The following is a 14,093-nucleotide window of genomic DNA, read 5'->3' as shown; positions in this document are numbered from 1 at the left end:
GTTGGAGGGATTTTTCGGTGTACCCTCACTCATAATGGTGAGGGTGCACCAAAAAAATTTGGTGCACCCTCACTTTTTATACACCAAAAAAATTCTAATGAGTGAGGGTACACCAAAAAAATTTGGTGTACCTGGTACACCTAAAAATTTTCCCCAATGTTGGGGAGCATTACCGCCATTTCATTATTCACAAACAGTGAAAAACAGTGCTAGGGAAACCAGTTTTAGTATACGTATAATTTGGAGTGCCTAGAATAAAAAATCGCCAGCGTAAAGCGTATATAGAACGACGTATAGGTGTGAGAGAGTTTGTTAAGTGACACAAAACGACATCACACGGTCACACGCGTAGGCCCAAATCTAATCCTCCATAGAAAATTCATAAAAAGCAAAACCAACACAAAAGGAATACGAGAGAAGACTCAGTGGAAAGCAGCCTACTGAGAGAAAACCACCTCTCTTTCTCTCTCCTCTCAGTTTCCCTCACTTTCAATCTAACCTCCCAACCACTTCAATCCAATACAAAACCAACATCTATACATATACACTTATACACGTACATAAAGCCCACATTTTTTTTCCTCTGTTTTCTGTGCCCGACGCGTTTTAATGGCGGCTTCACATTCGTATTCATCCAATCTGGCTTCCAAATTTCCAATCCCAATACAGTGTCAGTCCCAGTTCCATACGCAAACACCCATGTTATCTCTGTGCACCTTCGTGTTCCTCGTCACCTTCTCCCTCTTCCTCGTCTCCTTCTCTGTTTTCAAAAAGTTGCAGAAAACAGAGCACAAGCAGCAGACCTACGACGACCTTTTCGAGCTCAAACGTTCATTGTCCCAAACTCTGGGCAAGACCCATCCGGGCCGTGAAAATAACCCGACCCATTTCGACAATCCGCCCCACAAACTCCTCGTGGAGATCCTGCCCTCTGATTCTTCCAAATGGGCGAGCTTGTTCGTGAACAGTGAGGGTGGCGGCCCGGATAACGCCGGGTCGGGTTTGGACGGGGAGACAGTCGGGTCGGAGGGGCATAAGGGAGCTAAGAAGAAGAAGAGGAGGGCCAAGAAGAAGAAGTCGTCGCATTTGGAAGAGGAAGAAGAAGATGGGAGTGAAGATTTGTGCGGTCAGGGGAATTCGGGTCCGGGTTTGGGCTCTCGGGTGAAGGAGGAATTGGTATGTTTTTACCCGTTTACATCATCGAGTAGTGCTACTCAGAGGAAGATCAAGCAGCAATACGATGAGCTCATGAAGTGCCATGAGTCCGAGAAATTGACACTCGCTCAGGTCAGGCTCTTAAATTTTACTCCCAAAAGTTTCATAATTTATTTTTGGAATATATTTTCTTTGAGTTATGGTTTTATTGCTCGTGTAATTTTGTTTGAGATTAGTTGTAATTGTATAGCGATATCTGAAAACATATCTTGCGGGCGCCCTAAAGTGCTCATAGTATCATTATCAATGTACAAACCAAAAAGTACACATAAAGTTCTTGTTTTGGCAATTCAAATGTAGGAGACGGCTTTTTACTAATTAATCGATATTCAAATCATTCCATTCCGCGAGAGTCCAGTAGTTGAAAGCATCACTGAATTGATTTGTGACTTGTTCTATATCGCCTTTGCCTTTAATAGAGTTTAAGATACACTTGAAATTGGTATTTGAGCAACTTGAGTTAAATTTGATGCGAACTAAGTAAGCACACAAATTAAAACCCTCTTGTGACAATTGTAGTAAAGATGCAAGTAGGGATCGTTCTAAACCGGGGATTAGGAGGGATTACTAAATCACTTGGACACTGACTCAAAAACGTAAAACAAACGTTAAAAACACTAAACTAGACTCAAAGAATGCAAAACTAAACAATAAAACACTAAAACAAATCAAAAGACTCAAAGAATACAAAACACTTAAAAACACAAATTAAGACACTTTCTAACTAAATTAGACACTAAGGTAAAGGGGGATTGTGGTTTTGATGAAAATAAATTAAATGCATAGATTGTAAATTTAAGGCAGAATGTAAATATGAATGTGATGAAAATATGGATGAATGCTAGCTAGAAGGTTCTTCTCCACACATGTCACAATTGCATACACTTTGATTTTCAGTTGGTCTTTCGATAAATTATGAAACTCAACGCCCCAAATTAACCGTGAATTGCACTAATTAACCCTCAGTTTTTCCACAAGTTATTAAGTTGGATGATTGCATACGACAACCCAAAACATTCCCTACAAGTTCCCTACATGAATTGCATAATAGAGATACAAGCAAGAATCATTAAGTTCTATGAAAAACATAAGCATTGACGAAGCATTCGTTACTATGAATTGCTTGAAACTTATGCTAAGAATTCATTCAACGCGATCGTTTTCAAGCGACCTTCACTACTTGTGATTATAAGATTGTAACTATTAGGTGAAACTCCCTCATAATCTAGCATCATATTCATGCATGAAAACTAAGCGTGCACTCTCAATCAACATACACAAATAAGTTATCAATCAAATAGATGAACGAATTGAATCCACAACTTATGAAATTCCAACCAAAAGTAATCAATTCATATTGCAAGCATAAACATGGTTTCGAATCACCCCCTAGCTAACTAGGGGGATTTAGCCTCTCATGTTCACAACAAGAAAAATAAAATTGAATTTAAACATAAAGAACAAAGGATGGATTACACCTAGAACGCCCAACGAATCCACTTGAATTTCTGCGCGTCTAAGTCCTCTTTCCTCTTCTCCTTGCTGCAGCAGTGAGATTAAATGGATGATTTGGATGTTATTTTGGGTTGGGGATGGATTTTGGGGAGGATTGGTGGTGCGGCAAGGTGGTGGAGTGATGGGGGAAAGCTGGAATGGTGGCTGGAAGGTGGAGGAAAAGCTACGGCTGTTTGTAAAAAAAAATGTGGAAGATGGCTGCACGGTTTTGGAAAATATGCGGCTGTTTGGTGGATAATTAGGGTGCAAAATTGATGGGGGGGCCACGGCTTAGAAGAATGGGATGGTGGCTTTTGGGGAGTGACGGCTTAGGTGGTAGAAATTAGGGTATGGTGTTGCGGCTGTTATGGGAAAAATAGGGTGGATGTCATGCACGGCTCTTTGTGAGAAGAATGGTGGCTGATTGAGTTTTAGGGTGAATTAGGTTATGGTGGCTGAATAAAAAATGGCATGAATGAATTGGTGGAAAAATCACGGCCTTGTGAATGAAATAATGATGGTGGCTGATTATTGTGAATTAATTAGGGAGAGAATGGTTGCATGCGGCTTAGGGAAATTAGGGTGAATATTAGGTGCGGCTAGGTTGTAAAAAATGTGTAGGGTTTCAGAAAACTAACCCTAGCTTATTTAAAATTAAATCAAAGGCTTACGAAAATAGGAAATTAAAACATAAATATAAAGGTGCGGCTAGGAAGGGAAATAGGGCTAGGGCCTTGGTTTTGTGTCCTAAAGTGCATACGAGGCCTATAAAGTGGCTAGAAAATATGGACGTTTAGAATTAGGAAAGGTTACCAAAACGGGAAACTTAGGGTCAACTTTCCTAAAATAGGAAGCCTTGTTTGAGTAGGATTCTTCGTTTTGGTAAGAATTCATCGTTGGCGTAGGAATTCGTCGTTTCTTCAAGTCTTCAACTCATTCATTCCTCTTTCGCTCCAAAAGACTCCAATTTGCATCTTCTTGCACACTTTGGCCTTATAATCTGAAAATACACAAAAGTGGCCTTAAACACTAAAACAACTAAGTAAACACAACATAAATGCACGAGAACAAGCTAATTAAGTCGTATGAATATGCTCCTATCAAAATTCCATTCTTTTCCTAGCAAATTTGCAATGGGGAAATACACAGGATGGAGTGTTTGTGCTGCATTGGTAGGAGTAATCGGATTATCATGTATATGCTAGAGTCAGAAGATTTGGTTACGCCATTGGTGCGCAAGTATAGGGTTGACTTTGTTGGTTAGATGGTTAAGCCAAATGACATGTCTGGTATCCCTAGTTGAAAATAAGAGGATTTACAGTAGTTATTTGAAAGTAATGTCTATGGAGTCTTGAGCAGGTTGAGAATGAGGTAAAATGTTGGCCATTTGCTTGATTCCTCCTCCCTCCCACTGCAATTTGGCTTTTGAGATTATCATAGGGTTGCTCTTGGAAACAAGCAACCCCAAGTCTAAGTTTATAAGTAGAATAAGGTTTAGTAGTAACCAAAAAGCACTTAGCTCGGTTTATTTAACTTTGTAAAATCTATGAAACGCCTCATTAGTCATCACACAATAATGAATGATAAATTTTGACTTGACGACTTGATGGAATTTCTTCTGGAGTAAAATGTCTAATTGATATCTCCGCATCGTTGTTCTTTCTGATTATTTCTGCGCTTTTTATTCTTGATTTATTCTTATAGATAAATCAGATAACTTGATTCAAACTGCTCTACACTCTCACACATGAGGAGTGCAGATGGTCATCTAACGGTGTTTATGGAATGCCAAAATCATCATTCGTCACCCTATGTTTATTATTTAGAGTACACAGCATGGGGAATTAGTGTAATTCATTGTTTGTTTGTGTCTTTGTCGTGCTGTACAAGCAAGATTATGATTTTTTTCTGCTCATTTTATGCTATAATTTTTTCAGAAGCCTCGTCGTGATTCTGTATATTCAGAATATGGTAAATTGAGAAAGTGGATAAAGAAACATCGGTAGATACCTTGAACCATATAATAGATATTCCATTCTTGTTCTTCTCATTCCCTCAGGGTTTAGCGTGACTTGCCAGGCATAATCTGTTTATAGTTTAATGATAGAGGGGTAGTTAAATTAATCCTTTTCGTTCTCTTATATGCAGGTTGGACAGTTCGCTAATTGCTTGGTGGACGCTAGAAATGAGCTACAGCACAAGTATGTTCTCGAATTGTTTCCAAGGGACCCCTTTCCCCTGTCGTTTTAAAGATGAAACACATGATTATTTTTTGGAGTCTTTTATAGAAAGTTTACTATGCTTGTCCGCCCTTATGTTTGTTCTTTTTTGTGACAGAGCTGATGTCATTCAACGTAAATTCACAATAACAAAAGCTCTCTTATTCAAGGCAGACAGATCTTCTTTTGACCGCCTACATCAACAGGTTGGCTGGTTAAATTCGAAAAAAGTTTTGGAATTTGGTAGGTAGAAAAGTTACCAAGTACTCGTGTCATCTTTCAAGCGGATTTATTCATTGATGTTACAGATGTGCAAGCTAGAGTTAGAACAGAAGAGACTGGAAGAGGATGCATCTGTCTACAATTGGCTTCAACAACAGCTTAAGCTTTCACCAGCATACAAGAAAGTATACATATAAAATCCTTAGTTCACAGAACGATAAACGATAAGAGGCCTTAGATATTCCTATTGAGATGGCCGGTTAAAATAGATGGCGCTGGTCTAATTTTCCTCGTTCACCTAAGATCGCTTGAAAGTTGGTTCTAAAGAAGTTTGGCCTCATATATGAGTGAAACTGACCTTGGTCTCCTTGGTCTCTTGAAGACTATTGTCCTGTTTTTTGTTCTGTAAATGAAGTGTCTTTCTTGCTTGCCCTCATCTCATAAGATAAACTGATAAATAGCTTTTTCGTATGATCGCAGATGTTCGAAATTAGTAACCACATCGACTTGAAAGCCAAATCCAGAGAACAAATGGAGAGCACAGATGTGGAATTTACTGAAATATCATTTGAAGAGTTACTAGCACAAGAAAAGAAGGATTCATTCTGGTTCGTAACTAATATCCAACCCTCCATTTTTCCCAAATCAACGAAATCCATCTTCATTGGCTTGAATTTTCAATTGCAAAATCACATGCAGGCAGAAAAATAAGAAATCAAGATCGTGCTCTAGCTGATGGCTGTGTCTTACTGTTGATTGTCATCTCTTGCGCTTCAGAAATGCACTGTAACGGCAGCGAGTACCATCAACTACCCTGTGGTTTTTCAGGTTAAGCTGGCTGGATGACGATATGTTGGCATCACGAAGTCATGGATTTTGACCTAACCCGAATGTTGTATAAGAGGAAGCTCGACCGATTTTACATTTTTAAGCTCCTGGGATTTGCCACAGTTTTGTAAAAGGTAAATCAAAATAGAAAGTTTTGGCTGAATTCTTATAAACCAAAGTTCAATACTTCAAGCACGAGCAAATGAAATTGTACGGTTTCTCAGATATGTAGATGTTAGCTTGCTGAGCAAGCAATTCCACTATTACGTCTGAAAACAATGCATTACAATACTGGTTGTGATATCTATGTTTGCCTCTGTGCAACCACAGACGGGAAAGAACGTTTCCCCGTACCCAGCAGGGAGCAGTAGTCGTCGTACATGGACGGGTTAACGCCCCCTCTTTAAGGTTCTAGTACAAATGTTATGGTTTCAACTCTCGCAGATGGAGAGAACTAATGAAACAAGTACAAGAAACAGAATCGTTATGTAAAAGTGCAGGGCTGATATATATAGAAGCAACAAGCTTAAAACTACAAAGTAGAGTTTCACAACAGCGTAAATGAAAAGAACAGGTCAAGCTCTATTCTACAATACACATAATAGGAGATTTCAGTGAGATTCGGAAAGTCTCTTATCCTCGTCTTTTGAAAGCCAAAGAAAACTTGTTCACCCTTCTGCTTTCTCATGTAGATCTCATCTCTTTCTATCTTGCCTTCAACCTCTACATGCATCTTTAGATCAGTCAATCTTCACAGAGGAGTAGATCTTTCGAACGAACCAGAAACACGCGTAGAAACCAATGGTTCCAGTCAGGACGAAAAAGGCATATGAAACAATTAACATGTACCCAAAGTAAAGGATGCCCGAAACAAACTTTGTAATCTCCAACTTGGTAAAGAAGTAGAAACCAGAGTAGAGGAGAAGGTAAAGAGCAGAGGAGCCAGCGGTCAGGTAAGATCTCCACCACCAGTGGTAGTCTTCACTGCATAACTGGAAGTAGCATAGCACGATTGTTATCTCCGCACAAGTGATCAGAAGGATAACAAACACTATGAAAAGGAAGCCAAAGATGTAATAGAACTGGTTCAGCCAAATTGATGTTAAGATAAAGAACAGCTCGATGAAAACCGCTCCAAATGGAAGAATGCCTCCAATAAGGATAGAGAATACTGGTTTCATATACCACGCCTGCTCTGGCACCTGCCGAGGAATTTTGTTGGTCTTTACAGGGTCTTCAACAGGTGGTTTTTTGAACCCTAAATAGCTACCCACAAAGACCAAGGGCACTGATATTCCAAACCATAAGCAAACCAAAGCAATCATTGTCCCAAAAGGCACAGCCCCAGAAGACTTCTCCCCCCAAATTAGAGCATTCAGCACAAAGAAGACAGCAAAAAGAATTCCTGGAAACATGAAGGCAGTCTTTAAGGTATTCCTCTTCCACTCTGTACCCTTGAACATTTTGTACAATCGTGCAGAGGAGTAACCAGCAAATAAGCCCATGAAAACCCACAAGAGAACCATGGCAGTCATGAGACCCCCTCGGTTGGAAGGAGACAAGAAACCCAACAATGCAAATATCATGGTTACAAGTGTCATTGCAAAGATCTGAACCCCTGTACCAACGTAGACGCAAAGTAAATTGGAATTGATTGGTGGCCTAAAAACATCTCCATTAACAAGTTTCCATCCAGTTTCTTCTTGAGCCTCATCTTGGCTGTCCAGCTGATTATAGTTGGCAATGTCTCTGTAAAGAGTTCTCATCATGATCATAGCCACCATACCAGATAAAAAGAGGACAATCATCAATGAATTTATAATTGAAAACCAGTGGATCTGATCGTCATTCATGAGGAGGTACGTGTCCCAACGAGATGCCCACTTGATCTCACTTTCCTTGGGGGAGGGAGGGGTAAGGCAAGGTTCATAAGTTTGTAGAAATGAAGAAAAGCGAAGTTCATAAGTTTGTAAAAGGAAGAAAGAAAAGTAGCCAAAGGGTTTAAAAATCATGTACCTTAAAGGAGACATCATATGTAAACACAACCTCCTTATCTTTGTCAACTTCTTGTGGAACACTACTTCCCGGGGGTAGATTTTTCGTGTCTTTATTGCACGTTGCCAACTGAGTATTTTTACCATTCCACTCCTTATATTCGTGATTGATACTATTGAAAAGAGGCGTATAAGAAAATAAGAGAATCATAATAAAGCTATTCACAATCTTAATGAATAGAAAGCGATCCTTTTCAAGAACTCTTGGTTTCTTAATACTGAATCTTGTTCGCAAAGCATTATTTTTTGAAGGTCAATTAAAACGAAGAGGTTGTATAACTAAGGAATTCACTACTTGGCCAAGAAACCCATTACATGCTTTAAAATGGGCATACAGCATGATGGAACACAAAAGTATAACAAGAAATCTTACACCCTTCTTTACTATGCAGCTAATTATAAAGTCAATCTTATAAACATCTACATTGAAAGACCTAGACTTTTGCAAGGGAAAGACCCTCCAGGAATCAAGAATAGAATACCAGACTTTCTTTCTCTAACTTCAAAATTAAAAGTAAATGACCACACAAAATATGTACTCAGCAGAGGTCAAGTGGACATGCATCACAAGAGAAATGTATGCAGATTCTTTTCTTTTACTTTCAAGTTTCAACTGCATTACAGTATTTCTATCATCCAAACATACAAGCCTGTACTTAATCAAGGTCAAGTGGCATACATTAAACGAGAAGTGCAACAAACTGACCAGAAGAGGGAGAAGGAAAAAGATATAGCACCTGTTTGGAGTAACCTCAAATCCAACAATTCGAGCAGAATCAGTCTCAGGATCTTTATGATACATAACTCGGAAACTCAAGTGGTTGTTAATAAAATATTTCTCCTCTTTATTCTGTATAGCATATAAAACATAAGATAACATAAATGAGTCTTACTTCAACATTAGCAACTAGTTTGTAAGGCATACCCCAGCATAATTTCCCTTGAATCCAACACTGAATCCATGTTCATAAGTTGTTGAGGGACTTCCATCCCGCCTTTGTCTGAGAACAGCGACTGGAAGGTTATCCAAAATCCTGCAGTCCAATTCAGAGGTCACAATCAAACCGTTAAGAAACATAAAATGATCTTTGCCTTCAAAATAAGTGAATGTGTGACCAGGGAGAGAAATTAAGTTAATGTAAATCTAAAGCAGACAAATCATACAGGAATGACACTTAGAAATTCAAAAAAGAGAATACTTGAAATTACAAACTAAAAAAAATACAGGAATGACATTTTTGCTTTACATTTGTACTCGATATTTATCTTCAATTTTTTCCTTGAAGTTTTTTGCAGATTCAGCGTCAAGGTTTACTCGACAAGCTACTACACAGGACTGCTCCTCCCTCATTTTGAACTGGAAAAGAATTTACAAATAGAGGTTTCAAAAGCAAAGTTAAATAAATGAGATTGAGATTGAAAACATTGTTAAAAAAACTTCTATACTAATTGAGTCGCCAAAATGAAAAAAGGGTTATAACTGCTCACCACGTATACAGAATTCTCGATGCGATCACCGCGGAGAACTTCCCCCAGATTTTCTGCACTGTTTACAATCTGTGGGGGAGTACAATATCTTAAGAAGTAAAAATCATATGGAAGTTGCGTCTTTGTAGATGACAATTTGTTCACTTTAATAGAAAGTTCATCTCCCTGTCAGAAAGAAGACAACCACAGTAAAAACATTAGTATTCTGTGTAGTAATATAGCAAACAAGGAAAGGGAACATAATAGTGTTCCAAAGTCAAAATTGATTCAACGTGACATTCAGGCTACAAGCTGTAATCATACTTTTAAATATAAACTTATAGCCAGACACAATATCGCACCCAGAAGAAGGGGGACGGCTTAGCTCATGTATGTTGGAGATACAGCCAGGGAACTGTAACATGAGTTCAAATACTATGTATATACATCTAACTTGTTTAGGAAAGAACTTGACCCCAATGTTCGCTAACAACTTCGACAGAAAATAATTACAATGAAATGACAAATGCTAGATGATGGTGCAAGCTTGAAACAATCAGATCTTCTGAAAGCCAAAAAAACGATTCTAATAATCAGCAACAGATGGATGGTCACACTTCAATGAATATTCTGGCATCATTCTTATGATAGACACAACAGAAAACTATCGAATTAACAGAAATCCCAACAACATTCACCAATGCATGCCCACAATTTTAGAGACGAGCAGACTATAAAATTTAGCTTGATCATTATATGCACGTGTACAAATCTAGTACATCGATACTTCACTCTCTCCAAGCATACACTTCCACAATCCCATTATGTTTGAAAAAAAAAAAAACAAAAAAAAAAAAAAGAATACAACAAATCTTGAACAAATATGAATTCATATTTCTATGAGTGCATTAACAAGCTCCTCACTTTGGAAGCGGTGAACGATTTGTTGCTTTTGGATTATCTAAATTTCGTTTGATGGTGATATCATATCATAATTCCAACCATATTTTACACTCAATACCGTAAAAAAGTTGACCTCCTAACATTTTTACGAAAAAAAAATGCTGTGATCCTGCACCCAAAACAGATTCTTAGAATCACTTTTCACCAAAAAAATATACTAAAGCCGAATTCAATCAAAACTTTAGAAATAAACGCAACTACTCCACTAAATCACACAAATACCTTAACTCTAAGGCAACTACGGGGGGTGTAGTCAAATTTGGATTTGATGGTATTTTAATAGACTTTAAAATCAGTGTAGTCAATTAGGAGTTTGATGGTGGATTTTAAAAGATTTTAAAATCAGGGTGTAGTCAAATCAGGATTTAAGAGGATTTAAAGAATACATCCAAATCTATGGGTAATTAATAGTCAAACTTGGATTTGAGAGGATTTTAAAAGACTTTAAAATCCTAGTGTAGTCAATTAAAAGATTTTAAAGGATTTTAGAATCCATTCAAATCTAGGTGTAGTCAATTAAAGGATTTTAGAATCCTTTAAAATCTAGGTGTAGTCAATTAAAAGATTTTAAAGGATTTTAAAATTCATCCAAATCTAAGCGTATTCAAAAAATTAAGATTTTGGAGGATTTCAATAAGTTGTGGATTTTGTGGGATTTGAGAGCCAAAAATATATATAACCAATACCAAAAAGAATCCAACCTCACCCCCTAGGATTTCTAATCCTTCCACCACAATCCACCACAATCCATTCAAATTCTTAAAAATCCATATGAATTTTGTAGGAATCTTTAATCCTCTTAAATCCTATCAAATCTATCACTTTTAAAATCCTTTAAAATCCTTTAAAATCTTAATTTGACTACACCCCCCTAAAATTTTAAAAGTCCATACAAATCTAAGTGTAGTGGGAATGCTAAAGATTTACTAGGATTTTGGTGGATGAAGGATTTTGATGGATTTGAGGGTGGGTGGTATAAATACCAAATCCCATCAATAATCCAACAATCCCCCATCTAATTTCTTTTCACGCCAAACCATAAAAGACGAATTGTCCTAGCATGAGTTCCAAGCATTCCCCACTAAACTCGCATTTTGCATTTTTGCTATATATTTTTTCTGCATTTGGTTTGTTCCTCCGGGAAGATGAGTAACAATTGGAGCATGATTTTTCTGAATTGGGATTTTATCTTTTTTTTTTTTTTTGGCTTTATAATCCGTGCTCTTTCCACTTCTCATTTGCAATTTTTTTTGGGGCTGTCGAAAAGAATTTAAATTATCAAAACTGGAACAATTTTTTGGTGGGTTAGATGAATGCAATTGAAAAAATTTGGGTTTTTCGTTGACCTGGATTCAATACGTGAAAATGGCAATTGAGTTTGTTTTTGTTTAATCAGAAAGTGGAAAGAAATTGTTTTTCAGGAATTCCCTTTACTGGTTTGGTGAACTAGGGTTATGCAATTTTGGCCTACAAGCTGTTTGTTTAAATGCCACAAAGAAGTATCTGATGAATTGGTTGAGCTTTTTTTCCTCCGCCTTTCGTCTAATGAAGTTTCTGTTGGTTTTAATTGCTTTTCGTATAATGTGTGTAATGTTGTGGCAATTTTTGACATGAATTTGATACTACTGAGATTTTGGGTCGATATGTTATGAGATGTGATTAGATAAAAATTGGGGAAGAAATATATTAGCCATTTGTAACTTTGATAAAAATCAATGAAAAATGTCCACACAAATCCTTAGAAATCCATGAAAGAATTTCATACAATCCATAGAAATCTATAATGGAAATTCATATAAATCTTTCAAAATCCATATAGAACTGTAGAATCTATTAAAATCCTTTAAAATCTGTCCCTTAACAAATCTATTAAAACCCTGTGAAATCCAAATTGACTACACCTCCCTAAAAGTAACGACAAGATTAAACTACCAGCTCAAAAATCCAACCCCAACCCCAAAACCCAGAAAACCCATATCGCAGATCTAATTAAAAGGAAAAACAGATCAAACCCAAAACCCCAGATCCACCGTTCAGTGGAAACGAAGACAAACCCAAAACGATTCAGCCACAATGCAGCGACTAAGGACGAAATAAAAAGCAATTAAAGTGATAAACAATTAAAGGGTCATCGAATTCGAAGAGAAAAAAAAAATGGAGATTTGAAGAGAGCTTACAATGTGGAAATCGCGAGGAGCGACGCCCGGGAGGTAGAAGCAGTGGGACGAGGAGATGAGGAGGAGCACGGTAAAGATAAGGGTTGTTCTGGTGGTGGTTGTAGGGGCGGAGATCCTCCTACCCATCTTCTTCTTGTTCTTCTTCTACCTCGATTCGATCGAGAGAGAGAGGTGTTTACAGAGATTTTCGCAGGGACAAAAGCGCATAAGCTAATCTCCAGTCCTTCATTGATCAGGTAGAGTTGTATATGGATCCTTCTTTTTATTGTCAAGATGTGACGTTATTATAGTGTTTATATGCCAAGTTGCCTCTCCCTCCGCATACCAATTTTCGACTATAAAAGCCGATAAATTAAAGGAGATACAAAAATTAAATGATGTATTAAAGATAAAAGTACGTATGTAAATAGCACTACTTTTTTGTCAATTCCACTTTAATATTTTTTTTCTTCTAATTCTACTATAGATTTGTGTTTGGTCGTATGATGGTTGAGTTGAAATAATGAATGAAGTTATAAGTATGAGTTAAGTTGTAAATACGTCTCTTGTCTTTCTTCTTTCCCTGCTTGTGTCTCTCATCCTTTACAGCGTGCCTTGTATTTATAGAAGCAAGGATCCTTCTAGGTTTCAACTTTGGGAATCTCCTGGTTTCTTTTTCTCTTCCAAATCATCTAAGTCTTCCTTCATCATGGATGCAGTTACAGGTTTCTCTTTTAGTATAATGCTTCAAAGGTTAGGAGCCCTGTGAAGCCTGATAGAGCACACTGCCCAAAGTTTCTCTTTTCCTGGACCAAGTTCCACAACACCTTTCTTGGACCATGTCCCATAGCACGACTTTATCTTTGGTATCGCTCATCCTTGATTTCTCTCCTATTTTTCCTGTGTGAGCTTGGAAAGGAAAGATTCATTTCTACGCAAGAAAAGGGGTGCGCGACTCTAGATAAACATGTGATTTGGTTAGCTCAGGTTTAGGTTTTTGTTGTTTCCTAAGTATCCTAGTTGGTTTGCAAGGGAAAGGGTAAGGATAAACCTATTCTCTCTCAAGCCTTCCCACGTGAAGCCAAAATCATGGGCTTGCACTTTTGGTACTCCCATGCAGTCCAAAAGTCTTCCACAATTCTAATTCCACATAGGCCCAGTAAACTTCCATAACCATCCACATCACGAATCACTCGACAAGCCTCGTTAAGTGGCTTGGGCTCATTTTAGCATGGCGTGACTCATATCATAATATTAAGTATTATAATTTGCATGGACTTGGCATCCAATAAACTACTATTTTATTGGCGCGGCATGATCGTAAATTTGCATACTCTTCATTTCATACTTTATGCATGAATTTAAGTTTGGCTTGTGACGCTTCCACAATGATTGGGCCTTGAGACATGATCCCACTGAATTTTTCCTACTTGACTAGGTTTCAATGGGGAACCCATCATTGGCTGGTCATACCC

At 37.7% G+C, this 14,093-nt stretch overlaps 2 protein-coding genes across 3 annotated transcripts; one reads left to right on the top strand and one right to left on the bottom strand.

Annotated features, from left to right (window-relative positions):
• The first annotated feature begins 220 nt into the window (after nt 1–220).
• Nucleotides 221–6,281, top strand: LOC125473757. Of its 2 annotated transcripts, XM_048577037.1 has the most exons (6): nt 246–1,287; nt 4,858–4,910; nt 5,047–5,134; nt 5,237–5,335; nt 5,631–5,758; nt 5,850–6,281. In XM_048577037.1, the coding sequence occupies exons 1-6, from the start codon at nt 610–612 to the stop codon at nt 5,884–5,886; spliced, it is 1,083 nt and encodes a 360-aa protein (XP_048432994.1). In that variant the 5' UTR covers nt 246–609; the 3' UTR covers nt 5,887–6,281. The 2 variants fall into 2 exon arrangements, with proteins under 2 accessions (XP_048432995.1, XP_048432994.1); XM_048577038.1 differs by lacking the exon at nt 5,237–5,335 and having other exon boundaries at nt 221–1,287.
• A 181-nt stretch (nt 6,282–6,462) lies between these two features.
• Nucleotides 6,463–12,936, bottom strand: LOC103957169 (transmembrane 9 superfamily member 7). Its single transcript, XM_048577036.1, has 7 exons — nt 12,640–12,936; nt 9,521–9,685; nt 9,280–9,389; nt 8,958–9,066; nt 8,770–8,882; nt 7,995–8,145; nt 6,463–7,876 (listed from the first exon to the last, which is right to left on the bottom strand). The coding sequence occupies exons 1-7, from the start codon at nt 12,763–12,765 to the stop codon at nt 6,719–6,721; spliced, it is 1,932 nt and encodes a 643-aa protein (XP_048432993.1). The 5' UTR covers nt 12,766–12,936; the 3' UTR covers nt 6,463–6,718.
• Between the last annotated feature and the right edge of the window lie 1,157 nt (nt 12,937–14,093).

The sequence above is a fragment of a genome, unplaced genomic scaffold (genome assembly GCF_019419815.1).
Source record: "Pyrus x bretschneideri cultivar Hongxiangsu unplaced genomic scaffold, Pyrus_bretschneideri_v1 Contig95, whole genome shotgun sequence".
NCBI classification, from domain to species: Eukaryota; Viridiplantae; Streptophyta; class Magnoliopsida; order Rosales; family Rosaceae; genus Pyrus; species Pyrus x bretschneideri.
This window is presented reverse-complemented; position numbering and strand designations above follow the sequence as displayed.

Excerpts from the sequence above, each read along its gene's own strand:
- LOC103957169 (XM_048577036.1), bottom strand. The coding sequence starts at position 12,765 with ATGGGTAGGAGGATCTCCGCCCCTACAACCACCACCAGAACAACCCTT. Across the intron at positions 9,067-9,279 it reads GATAAATATCGAGTACAAAT|GATTTTGGATAACCTTCCAG; the intron begins GTAAAGCAAAAA and ends ATTGGACTGCAG. Across the intron at positions 8,883-8,957 it reads TCAAGGGAAATTATGCTGGG|AATAAAGAGGAGAAATATTT; the intron begins GTATGCCTTACA and ends TATGCTATACAG.
- LOC125473757 (XM_048577037.1), top strand. The coding sequence starts at position 610 with ATGGCGGCTTCACATTCGTATTCATCCAATCTGGCTTCCAAATTTCCA. Across the intron at positions 1,288-4,857 it reads AGAAATTGACACTCGCTCAG|GTTGGACAGTTCGCTAATTG; the intron begins GTCAGGCTCTTA and ends TCTTATATGCAG. Across the intron at positions 4,911-5,046 it reads AGAAATGAGCTACAGCACAA|AGCTGATGTCATTCAACGTA; the intron begins GTATGTTCTCGA and ends TTTTTGTGACAG.